The sequence below is a fragment of the Aristolochia californica genome, unplaced genomic scaffold (assembly GCF_029961685.1).
Source record: "Aristolochia californica isolate CCGP_79_NKW_82.1479 unplaced genomic scaffold, dmAriCali1.0.hap1 SCAF_3, whole genome shotgun sequence".
Taxonomy (NCBI): domain Eukaryota; kingdom Viridiplantae; phylum Streptophyta; class Magnoliopsida; order Piperales; family Aristolochiaceae; genus Aristolochia; species Aristolochia californica.
This window is the reverse complement of record NW_027181992.1, coordinates 9666799-9679472: the sequence shown is the minus strand read 5'-3', so window position 1 is coordinate 9679472 and position 12674 is coordinate 9666799. Positions and strand designations below refer to the sequence as shown.

Genomic DNA, 12674 nt, shown 5'->3' with positions numbered 1-12674 from the left:
TTTACCACGGCAGCGTTCAGACAACCTAACTGGCAGAATCTCAAACATATACTCGTAAAAACCTGATCTCGTACGGCTTACTGCTGCTAATCATAAACATAAGAACAAGAGACAGACACAATGACGGGTTTCTAGTGCCCCACTCTGCTTCTACTGTTCCTGCTATTTGCGTTTCATTTTGTTTTGAGATCTCGGAGTCCTGAGAAACAAACTACAGTGTATCATTTCTCTTAAAGTAGACAGACTGTGACAAGACGACCATTCTTTACAGAAGAATCTGAGAAATTCCAAGAGAAGCGCAGCCTCTTACAGTCTCCAAGCTGCACTTGAACAAGAATAATTTGTAGTTAAAATCCATCAACCTTCAAAACTTCCTGCACTGTGTTAATTGTAGTTACCGACTGTAAATGCATGAATCTCACTCGCTGGATCCTGACAGATAGGAAAGAGACTTTAGCTGTGATAGCACACAGACATCATTATTAGAGTGATTCGGAAATGTGGGTCTCAGTCTATCAATTCCAGTTTCTCTTCTCATACCCACATCACTTTCTTACAGACTTTCGGGGGCCTGACCTGGAAAGAGAGAGCAAAGTCCCATTTTTGTGAAAGAACAGAGATTCTTGTCACCGGGGCCTTGACAGCAGATAAACCGCCTCTGGGACTTGATCAGCAACGCAGTTTCGTGTTCCTTGATCAAATTCTGAATCGATGAACGTCGTCTCAGTGTTGGATATTCAGAAAACGTTACTGATCGCTGTCAGCTTTTCATCTTTTCCTTTCCATGATCATCTCCTTTCCTTCTTTTGCTTTTGTTTTACTACACTGCCTTTGTTTCGTGATTGGTTAATGGTGTTGTCCTGTTCTCCTGTTTGGATCTGCCGGGAGGCCCGTGTGTGGCTGTACAGGGCAGAGGAAATCGATGTTATTGGAAACTGTGAGTGAATTAGCTTCACATTCACAAACAACATAAGCAGTTCTTGGATGTTGATGGAAGTCTCTACATGTTAAAAATATATAAAAAAATCCAACAAAATTAGATGTGTAGTCATTGATATCCTCTCTTCATGGTATGCTTTGATATGATCAAAGATACATCCATTTTATTCTGGACATTGAACAAGGGTTAATCTCTATTGTGGAGCCTAGTTTTTCCCTTGCAAAAAATAAGATTGCCCTATATTTGATGATTAAGGATTGAGATATGTTCTCCAGTCCTGATAAATCCTCTTCCAATGCTCAACCCAAATTTAATAATGATTCATAAAACTTGGGTAAAAGCAAACTAAATAGGTAAGATTACTATTTTAGAGTTGTTGAATGATATTGTAGAGTAGGTATGAAAGAGTCGTACATGATTCTCACAATAAGAGGTACCACAGAAGAGTCTCGGTTAAATGTGTTTTAGTTATGTTAGTCTTCTATTTATGAATAATTGTTTAATTATTTCAAGACTCATTTTTTTGTATTTAACTTTGGGAGTAACTGGGATAAGGGTAATTTAACTGTAATTAGATTCTACTTATTTTCTCTATTATAAATAGAAACTCATGTACTCAAATTAAAACAAGTTGGTGAACTTTTTTCTCTTTTCTAGAAATTTAACATAGTTATAGGACGGGTTATGTGAGCTGACTCGGCCAACCCATAGAGATAATGTGATCCTTTTTTTATCTATCATCTCTAGCAGTTTGGGTTTGTATTCTATTTTTTTTCCTTCTTTCTTGTCCCATAACCTATTTTTTTCTTGGCATTCGCACCTCCATACTGAATTTTTCATATTGAAAGTTATATATTGACAGAAATATATTCAAGGAGCAAATGTTCAAGAAAGCTTCAACTTTGAACCATTTTATACCATCGAAAATAAGACTTTATATGAAAAATTATATATCAAAAAAAATATTTATAAGTCTATTTTATTACCTATCTAACCAATTCTCAATCTGAGTTTTCTAGAGGGAGATATCGATCTCGGAAAAGTCAATGGTCATGTTGGCCAAAGAAGAAAGAACACTCATTTCGGCTAGATTAAAGAGTCTAAAGTTTATCAGTGTTTTTCTCTCAAAATAAGTATATTTTATGAAACACAGTTATACTTGGATGAAAGGTATCAAAATTTAGTTTTATAACTAAACTTTTATGTCAATCTGATCAATATTTAAGAAGATATTCGCATTGGAGTCTGCAAGAGTTAAACTATTGAATAAAGAAAATCAAAAGGTCATAAAAGATTCAAGAATGAAGTATTTTATATGTCAAATTAGGTGTCAATTTAAATATATTTGAGTCTAATTTCTTGATAAACAAACTTTTTGTGATTCTGATCGATATTTTTTTATATATCAATATTAGAAGTACCAAAGGTCGGTTCTGCCAAAAAAACTATTTTTTCCCCTATTTTCCCCCTATTATCTCTTCTTGCATTGACATAAATTGAGTTTTTTTTTCTCATAAAATCCAAGTTTTTTAGCCAAGTCTCTCTACTAATCCAAGAACTTTAGTCAAATTTAATCACTTCATGATGTACTTATTCAAGGTATGCAATATCTTGCTTCAAAATTACTTTCAAGTGTTACATATTTGTTATTTGGTTTTGTATCTTCCACAGTTTTCAAAAACCTCTTTTCACTACTCCAATTACCCTAGAGTGTTTTGTGGCACTAAGTGAGGATAGGAACAAATTTAGTGCTTCATGATTTAGAGAAACCCTCTTTTTCTCTTCTACTGTACATTCTCTAGGTAACTTTTCTATTTCCATATTATCTTCCCATTTTGTTGGAGTGTAATGCCGATCATAGGTCAAAACTCAAAGTCTAAGAGAAAGTGTTTCATTCTATATTTCTAATGTGAATAATTACTGCAAACAAATAGTGGAGGTTTAGTTACTAACATACTCATGGAGAAGGATTGTGAAGATATGGTGGTAGCCATCTAGGATTTTAATACTCGATCTGAAAATATTAACCAAGCTTCAAGAGTATACTTGCTCTTATACCAGTTGAAATAGATTGGTTCAAGTAAACCCAGAGGGGGTAAATAGGTTTACTACAAATTACCTTTTAGATTTTTATAGAGGTTCACAATCACTGTTTTAGATTGCTGCTCCACTCGGAATTAAAACTTCTACTATATTTAGCGAAATGGCATCTACTGCTTAGAACCACATCGTACAGCACCTGCCCAAACAACTAGGGACTTACGGTCCTAACCAGGTTGAAGGCATATCAAATAAAAAATGGGACATCAAAATGCATATGAAGGATTATTGAAATTACCCTAATCAAATAACCAACTTAGAAATCGAATAATGTCTAGTGAATCATATCCAGCCAACTCTTCACAATAGACAAGGAAAGAAACTTACATATGCAGGAATGATTCAATTAAATCTTGTATAAAATCAACAAACCCAGCCCATATTTGTCCAAATAAAGAAAAAAAAAAGAGAGTTAAAAAGACACAAAGCAAACGAAAACCATACTGTTTTGGTAAAAACTCGTATAGAAGAAAAATCATGGAAGCCATCTAGGCTCCATCGGTGAGCATTTCTGAGTAAGAGAGGTGAGTAAAAAAGGACGGATGCCAGAGGCGATTGTTCAGGCTGCAGGAAAGAAAATCACAAAAGAGGAGAATTAGAGAATTGGGGAGAGCTAGGAGCTGCCATGATTTGATAAAGAAGAGAAGAAGAAGAGAGGGATAGGGAAGTTAATAAAACACATAACATTGGGTTCTCATCCATCATGTGCCTTTACTTTCTACTTCTAGCTTTGGTCTGTCATTGTTACTGCACAACAGCAATTTATCCATTGCTTTTATATACACGAGTTTTCGGGACAAATTGATAAGCCCATTTACATTACACGGCAACGACAGGAAAGTACTCACGGTTAGAACAACTCTGCTGCGCATCTTGGATAAAGTCCAGCCTCCGCAGCAACACCAGAAAGAGCATGCAATTCTTTCTGGACCTTTCGCCTCTCATAGAATACAGAACATGCAAGAGAGTTGCACTTCACACCACTTTCTACAATCCAATCACCACCCCCACAGTGCCGGCATATCTAAGAAGCAATACTAAATCTGTCAGTACGTCAACTATCATAACATCAGCTTTATTATGCAAATCTGATGGTTTCAATGCAATTCAGTGTCATGGTTGTGAAAACCCCCCACACTGGATCGCTTCCATCCAAAAGTAACCCTTTTAATGAGACGGATTAACAGTAGAAGCTGTGTATCAGAAAGTATTTGACACATTTTGAGTAATATGAGCACACATCTGCAACTCTAAGAAGGTTATAGATACAGTAAATATATAAACCACAAAACTTACCGCAGCTAAATGATGAATGTCCCTCTCCAACTTGGATGTTCTGCCAACTATAGCTGTTGCAACAACAGGTACATTCTTGAAGCACTTGAAACATAAATAATTTGAAGCTTCGGCCAAGTCACCACACACCACACAGTGCTTCGAGAGATAATAGTAATCTATTCTACTTCTCTTACCACGTGGTTTCCTGCTAACCCCTGATCTGCTATCACTTTCATCTGACCATAAATTAGATTCACTAACACAATGCTTTAGTAGAGTTGGTTTGAGAGGACGAGGCATTTCTAGAAACCACTTATTCAAGTCCACACCAAGCAGTCTAAACACCCTCTGCAAGGCAGGAATGATCTGCTTATTAATGTAATAAAGTTCATTTAACCTGTATGGAGTATTGATGTCCAGTAGATCCAATGGGTCCACAACCATGTCAGAAAGGCGTGCCCCAGGCTCTCCATGAATGACAACATAAGGTATCCGCTCTCCATACCGTGGCTCTGCTCTTGGATCTTCCCTCATTGCTTTAGTGGCAACCAGTGCCGCTGGTGGAAGTAAAGATGCCCTATATGTGCCTAAACGTACTTCTTTTAGAAAAACAAAATCTTGCAGAGACACCTTCCCACATAAAATGTGTGTCCATTGGTTTTGCAGGTATTCCTTAACCTGCATAAATAAATGCCAACTTCACAAACATTAGTATTAACATGCACATTATTATTTGAATTTAAACAAAAGAAAGTTGAATCTGTTAAACACGAGTCACATTTGTATCATCAAAAGCAGTAAGAGTATGAAGATGTAGAACACCTTATGCATCACACAACTAGACAACTCAGTCCCACCACATAACCCACTTTGGACAGGCTACCATCCAAACAAGCTCTCTGACACAATGGTAGGGTATTCAGTAAAGAACTACTGTAAATGGTTGGACAAGAATCCTACAATCTACAAATTTTACCACTGCGGGGCAATACTGTCACAGTATTGTGAATTATAAGATAACTTGGGACAAACATGTTTAGCACCAAAGTCTAAGCAGTACTAACAGTACACAAATTCGATTTTCATTTTTTTTTTTTTAAGGTACACTCAAATTGGATATAACTCTGCCGAGCAGTCAACAGCTTTTTCCAACCAACTGTGCATACCTTTTGATTCTCCCAATCTAGTTGTCTGTAATATCAGGTAAGATACTGGAGATGTTTCAACAGTGGCCCATGACCACTCCTATGGGATACATCAGACAACAAATAATAGAAAAGGTTACCAAGAAACTTACTTGAGCAATATTCCGAGTTTCAAAAAGTATCTTCAAGGATTTCTCTAACAACTTTGCTACAGCTGGACATGTATCCCTACGAACAGTCTCAATGCCTTTGGCATCAAAGACAGGTTTGACTTGGTTCTCCCTCTCATAGCTATAACCAACATAACGTTTCTTTGTAAGGAGAAAACATGGGAGATAGACTTTATCCATTTTCAACACAACTGGATCTGGGTTCATTGAAGTTATTTCAGATGCAATCTCCTGTCCAATGCGGAAAGCATCTTCAGTTGTGCGTCCCTTGAGGAGGACAAACATGCTGTATAGAGAAGAAAAACTGTTAAAAAACTATTTCTAATTTTCACAGACAAAGCCAAAAGCAGAAAGAAGTGGATAAACAATTTTATTCCATTTTTTTATAGAAGTCTTCTTCTTAATCAATCTCTCATCACTTCTATATGTGTATAGCACAAGATCTAGGAAGTTTCAGTAAATCAGAAGTTTGCACCAAGATACAAATTAAATAAAAGGAGGGTTTACCTATCTGTATCGCCATAGATAACTCTTGCATTCCACTTATCATGTAAATTAATGAAAGAAATTGCTGTTTCAAGTGTTCTGCGGCCACATTGGACAATACTGTCAGCAAGTTCTGCACATGGCATACGGCCACTAAGCCCAGCAGCAGTATAGCCGTAAGTTACATTTGCAATTAACTTCAGAGCAAGTTGTCTCGCATTAAATATCTGAGACAAACAACATCAAAATATGTAAGATGTTTGACACGGTACTCAATACCAGCAGAATACAGAACACACAGGAGTACCAGCAATAGACAAGAAAATAAGTCTCAGACAAGATCATTGGGCATGTTTGACAGTAAGTGAATAGTGCATCAGGAAGAGCAAAAATGATATCAATGGAATCAATGCAGAAAAATTGTATCAATTTAACAATAGAGCTAGCAAAATGATAACACAGTATGGAGGATTCATGCACCAATGCAAATATAATTTTTTTAATATAGTTGTGAAGAAAGACAGATTTTTTTTTTATCAAAAGATGACAACTTAGGCTTTTTTTTGTTTTTTTTTTAATGTCGGAAGTATATAAATTAAAAAAAAATTAAAAAAATTGGGAAGTAGAGAAAATAGTCAAGCCTCAAGATACATGAGGAAAACTGCTGCCACAGCAACTCCTTGCTTGGAGACACCGTATTTAGCCAACTATAAGCAATACCATTAGCGGCTCATAAATGTGCTTCATAAGAGATTATTAAAGTCAACAGTTTCCTCATGTAAGCACGCCAACCTCTGGAAGGGAATCTTCCTTTTATCCAACCAATATTGACAGAAGAAACCCTTCAATTATTAGCTGGAAAGAGAATGTAGCAACAAAGCTTTAAGCCCATTGAGGAGGCATGGATCTCGGCCTCCTCAGAATCACTAACCAGCTCAGAAGAAAAAGAAGTCTTCAACCATTGCCTCATTGCCTCATTGTTAGGCAATCATTGACCTAATATTAAAAAGATTCCCATTGAGGAGGCATGGATCTCGGCCTCCTCGAATCACTAACCAGCTCAGAAGAAAAAGAAGAGGTCTTCAACCATTGCCTCATTGTTAGGCAATCATTGACCTAATATTAAAAAGATTTTGAGTTTATTATTTGGGAAGACGTCTCAAAACATCAGGTAACTGTTATCCACAAATTCTAAAAAGAAGAGGGAAAGAGGGGTGCTCCATTAAGCATTGTATGACAACTACCCCAACTTCCATTTTTGTTCTCTCCATCTCTTCCTCTCTTCTCCATTCTATTTCCTTCTTCTCTTATGTCCTGTAACTCAGACTATCTTCTCTGCTATTTTCATTGGATTCGTCAAAATAACAGAGCTGGGGAGCTGATTGAAGTTTAAATCTCCTCTTTGTTTTCAATTCCAGACATTCAGTTCGATTTTTGTTTCTAAGTATTGCTCGTTGAGCACTGATAGTCCACTACGTTTTGCTTCAATGACAACGTACTCATTGAGCCAGTATTTTCAGGGATGCATACAACTGGTCATATGTGCAGCAAACACCACTCTCAAAATTAGACAGGTTTCTGATTAACGAAGAATAATTAGATAAGTATTACATACCAGCAAAAACAGTGCTACCCAGTAGAGCAACAAACACAGTACAATCTTATTAGACACTACTCCGGAGCCACGGGGGCTGCCCCCCCCCCCCCCCCCCCACCTTCTTTAGTTTACATATACAATGACCAAAGGAGAATTGACTTCATCAAATTGATGGGGGACTAGTGGCAGGAAGCAGAACAAACAAGAGCAGCAGGCTTACAATTCTGTAAGAAGCTTAAGCTTTTAAAAGGCATGACAAGGGCTTGATTCAAAGAAAGAAATAGCATTTATGAGCAGAAGCAAAACAGTATATTGAACAGGATCCAAACCATTGACAAAACAAAAGAGCAGAGACCCCTCACAACTACTGAGAACATTAGGAGAGACTTCCTCAAAGAAGCCAACGAAAAATCAGTTACACAGGAAAGGATGTACAGGAAACAAAGTGAGATTCAGATGGGTCCAACAGGAAGATGGAAAGACTAATTTTTTCCATGCTATAGCCTCCACTAATTGCAGACGAAACGGAATCTCTTTTCTCGACATAAATGGTACCCTAATAATGTGAAAGGAATCATGAAGCATTTATCAGCTATTTTTCTGATCTTTCCTAAGAGAAAGATTAAAGGACACCATTTCCAGACAATATCCAACTCAAGGCCATCCGGTAAGAGACAGTGAACAGCATAGAAGCCCCTTTCACAGCAGAGGAAATAGAAGAGCAATAAATCCATGTCCAATGACAAGCACTCGAGGTCCAATCAATTCAGTGCAGAACTCTATAAAGCTGGATGGAAGTTTCTCAAAGATAACATAATAGACATGTGTGATGACTTTCACATCAATGGACTCATAACCCAAACTATAGGAGTCCCATTCATTGCATTGGTGGCAAAGAAAGAGAAGGAATCCTCACCAAAAGAATTCAGGCAAATCAATCTCAATTCAAGCTAGCATCTGACCTCTGAAGGGCTCTCAATACTGATGAGAAAAAATCAATTTGCCTTCCAGGAACAGAGGCAAATCTTGGATACATCCTTCGGAGTACATGATATCCATCATAAAATGACAGAGTCAACAAGGGATAGTACTGAAATTGGACGTTCAAAAAGCTTCCAATAGGGTAAATTGGCATGTTGTGGACTTCCTACTTGACAAGATTGGATTCAAAAAAAAAAAAAAAATGAAGGTGAAGATAGCAAGCTAACTTATCAATGTGACAGCTAAGGGATGCTTCAAAAGCACAAAAGGATTGAGGCAGGGAGATCCTTTATCTCCCTACTGTTCATAGTAGTGGGTAAGGCACTATGCTCGTTGATTTACAAAGGTCAAAACAGAGATCAGGTAACAGGTCCTAGCCCAAGAGACATGCATACAGAGTACCAATAATGAAATTTGCAGACCATATTATTGTTTTAGAGAACTGGTGGCATGAGCAGGTGATGAATATTAAAGTCATTTTTAATTTATTTGAGCACTGTCAGGGTAGGGGTAGGTTTTTGGAAACCTGAACCTGCCAAGTAAATCCATCCCCATGGCCCATTCAATCATTTACATAGCTCTAAAAAAATATTTTAAAAATTAAACCTCATGGGAGAACCCATCCCTACCTAGAACCCACGGCGTTTTCCCCCTGCATTCCCTACCTCACAGGTGAGGGTCAGGTTTCTCATTAAACTTGACACAATTGCCACAGGGTAAACTAGATCAAATATGGTTTGTTAGGAGTCAACCTCAATCAGGAAAGTGAACAAGAAATGGCTAAAAAACCGCTCCACACATGTTGTTTTCCTCTTCACTGGCAGACCAATTAAGCAGCTATGTAACCCAATACTCGAAAGATGTGAAGTGAGATTGACCATTTGGAAGGGAAAATTCTTCTCTCTTACAGGAAGAACAACACTCATGAAAATCACCTGAACTACTTCTTATCTATGTCACCATGCCTAGCAAGTGTCTCAAGCAAACTAGAAACCCTACAAAGAAGACTCTTATGGTGGGAGCCTCCTCACAATTCAAATACCCATTTGTAAAGTGGGACCAGGTATACCAGAAGAAAGGTAAGGGAGGACTAAGCATAAAAAAATTGAAAGCAACGAATGCAGTGCACCTAACCCGATGGCTATGAAGATGCACCACTAAAAAAGAAGCACTATGAAGGAAATAGTAGGCAAGAAAGATGGGCTAGACCAACATAGCTGCCTACCCCAAGGAACTTCAACTAGCAGATCCTCTTGCATATGGAAGGACATCCCCAAAGAAAAGGAAATACTCTAGAGCAACCTCAGATTCCATCCAAGAAGAAATTTAGTGGGCAGATTCTGGTCAGACCTCTAGATCAAGGATAAGCCACTAATTCAAAACCTTCCTAACTTTAGATAGGCTCGCAAGGAACCTAGAAATTCTCATTTCTAATTCAATGCCTGCAAGTCCTAACAATTCTAGGTGGAATCTAAGAATTCTTTTTTTTTTTTTTTTTTTTAAATGATGCTGATTTTTATTAAGACAAAAGCTCAAAAGAGCAATTTACAAAGGAGGGAAGCCTTCCCAAACAATGAGAGATTGCTGGGAAGTTCCGAATTTTGCCAATTTATCAGCCAAAGAGTTGGCTGATCTAGGAATGAGATGCCAATTATAACGAGTAGAAGATACAATGCCAACAATACTATTAGTGATGGGCCAGTGGCGCCAAGGGGGGAAGCTGTCTTTGGAACACCATGGAGATGATCCCTGAATACAATGTCAACAATACTATCAGTGGGCCAGTCGCCTTCAATGATTAACTTGCCATGGAGATGATCCCTGAAGATTTGAAGGCCGAACAGCAGAGCCCTAACTTCAGCATTATTAGAATCGGCAATGCCTACCGAACCAGCATAAGAAAGAATAGGGTCCCCATTGTGCACCACCTGCTCCAGCCGGCCCAAGACATCCAATAGCACTACCATCAAAATTCAGCTTAATGCAGTCGCAAGGGGGAGGATCCCAGATGGCCATACTCAGAGTTCTGCTGGGGCCAAACATATGAGCAATCAAATTCCAATTTTCCCGAAGGGAAACCCCCGATAGAGTGGCAAAATCCTTCCTTGTATGAAGCTAACTCGAGATGAGGCAAACGACAAGAGAAGTTGTGTTGTTCGAGGTGCTAGCTTTGGAGTTGCATCTCCGGTTGTTCCGCTTGAGCCAAATGCACCATGGAACATGCGCAAGACAGGCTGAAAGTATTAACTTGCCCAGCCAAGGAAGGAGAATCCCTCAAACCATCTCAAAGGTGACAAAGAGCTCCTTAAGTAGCCCCCACTTGGAGCCCAATTTTCTGAAAAATCTTCATCCAAACTTGCCAAGAAAATCCACAGTGTAAGAGAACATGTTGGACTCTCTTCGCACTCACCACAAAGGGGACAAGAAAGATCGGGGGCGGTGAAGCCTCGTCTATGAAGGTTGTCCGAAGTAAGAATTTGTTATCTGATGGCCAACCACACGAAAAATTTGATTTTGCTTGGCGCTGAGAGTTTCCAAGCCAGATTTGCCTTGTGCTCATGAATACTGTAGTATTACTTTCTGATATGGGAGTAAGCAGAAGTAACAGTGAATCGGCCATTATTGCTGGGCTTCCAAATCAGCTTATCAACTGAGTGCTCCTGGATAATAGTACTGTTGAGTCTGGTAAGGAGAGAGCAAAAGGCCAACGGTTCCTCATCATTTAATCCCTGGCGGAACGGGAGACTCCATGACTGATCACTCCATGAATCAGCCATAGACCAAGAGAGGCCGCTAGCCACCCTATACAGCCCCGAGAAGTCCTCTGATAGGGATCGAGGGTCACACCATTCATCCGACCAGAAAAGAAGGGTCCTTCAATTGCCCGTGTGAAATGAGGTAGCATCTCTGAATACTGGAAGGAGCTTGAAAATTGATTTCCATATCAGGGATAGGAGGCGAGCGGCGCCACCCTCTTTCCACCAAGCACCCGAAAACTGAAGGTAGAATTTCAGTTAATCCCACAACGTATTGCACCCCCACTGTCTAAATTTGGGAAATCTCTACGGAAAGCATCACCTGTAGCAGTTCCTTGGAACATATGCTTGGAAAGGAATAAAATAATTCAACCCTTCAGCCAATTTTCTAGGTATATCATCGAAATAAAAATTCATTGCATTCTACTTTGGACATGCTCACCTCAAAATATGCCTCCCTTCCCAGTTATATGATTCGAAAATTCTGGTAGTAGATCATCCACTTCAAAAGCCACAAACAGCGCTACCAGCTTCCTTGGCAGCCACTGAGAAGAGGCTACAGTGTGAGACTTTATGTAATAAGCTGAAGCTATATGTTTCAGCATGAGGGGGAGTGCTAGAACATATAATTGGATTTTATTTAGTTTCTTAATTTTTTAGGGAAGTGTTGTCCTATATAAACCAGATTCCTAGGGTTTAAGGGGAGCAAAGATACTATTGTAATTTTAGCTATGCCATTAATTAAGTTATAGATAAGCGAGATGGGTCTAGAAACCCTAATCTCTCCTACACTTTCAGTTTTGCAAATTTTATAAATAGCTTCTCATTACAACCTCATTTCTAGCCACAATCCATCCAGTATAGCTAAAAGAGCATGCCTAGAACCTCCTAGGACTCAATAATGTGTAATTCATATGGACAGCAGCACATCAGAATATTAAACTGTGATGAATTAGCTACAAGAGGCCAAACAGTCGTCAACAAACTTTGTAAGCTTTGTGGTGATGAATAAGAGCCAGTCAATCACCTTTTCCTACATCATTCTATTAGCAACTCAGTACGGGAAGCCATTCTCAAAAAGTTTGGCAACTCTATATGTGTCCCCAACACCTTTTTTCAGTCAATCACACAACGCATTGCACCCTCACTCCTAGATTTTGGAAATCTCTGCAGAAAGCATCATTGTAGCTTTCTTTTTTTGTTTTTAAATGATGCTGATTT

The 12674-nt window shown here is 38.6% G+C and overlaps 1 protein-coding gene across 6 annotated transcripts in view; it reads right to left on the bottom strand.

Moving 5' to 3' along the window:
* Positions 1-3397: 3397 nt before the first annotated feature.
* LOC137958812 (DNA polymerase zeta catalytic subunit) overlaps positions 3398-12674 on the bottom strand; it is a 32296-nt gene continuing 23019 nt past the window's right edge. For 3 of the 6 annotated variants that reach the window (XM_068805955.1, XM_068805957.1, XM_068805959.1), the window contains 4 exons: positions 6141-6346; positions 5616-5919; positions 4337-4996; positions 3699-4064 (listed from right to left, as the gene is read on the bottom strand). In XM_068805955.1, the coding sequence (XP_068662056.1) occupies positions 3891-4064; positions 4337-4996; positions 5616-5919; positions 6141-6346 (1344 nt within the window). In that variant the 3' untranslated portion in view covers positions 3699-3890. Of the gene's footprint in view, positions 3605-3698; positions 4065-4336; positions 5016-5615; positions 5920-6140; positions 6347-12674 lie in introns of those variants that run through there. The other 3 variants (XM_068805956.1, XM_068805958.1, XM_068805960.1) reach the window with 3 other exon arrangements.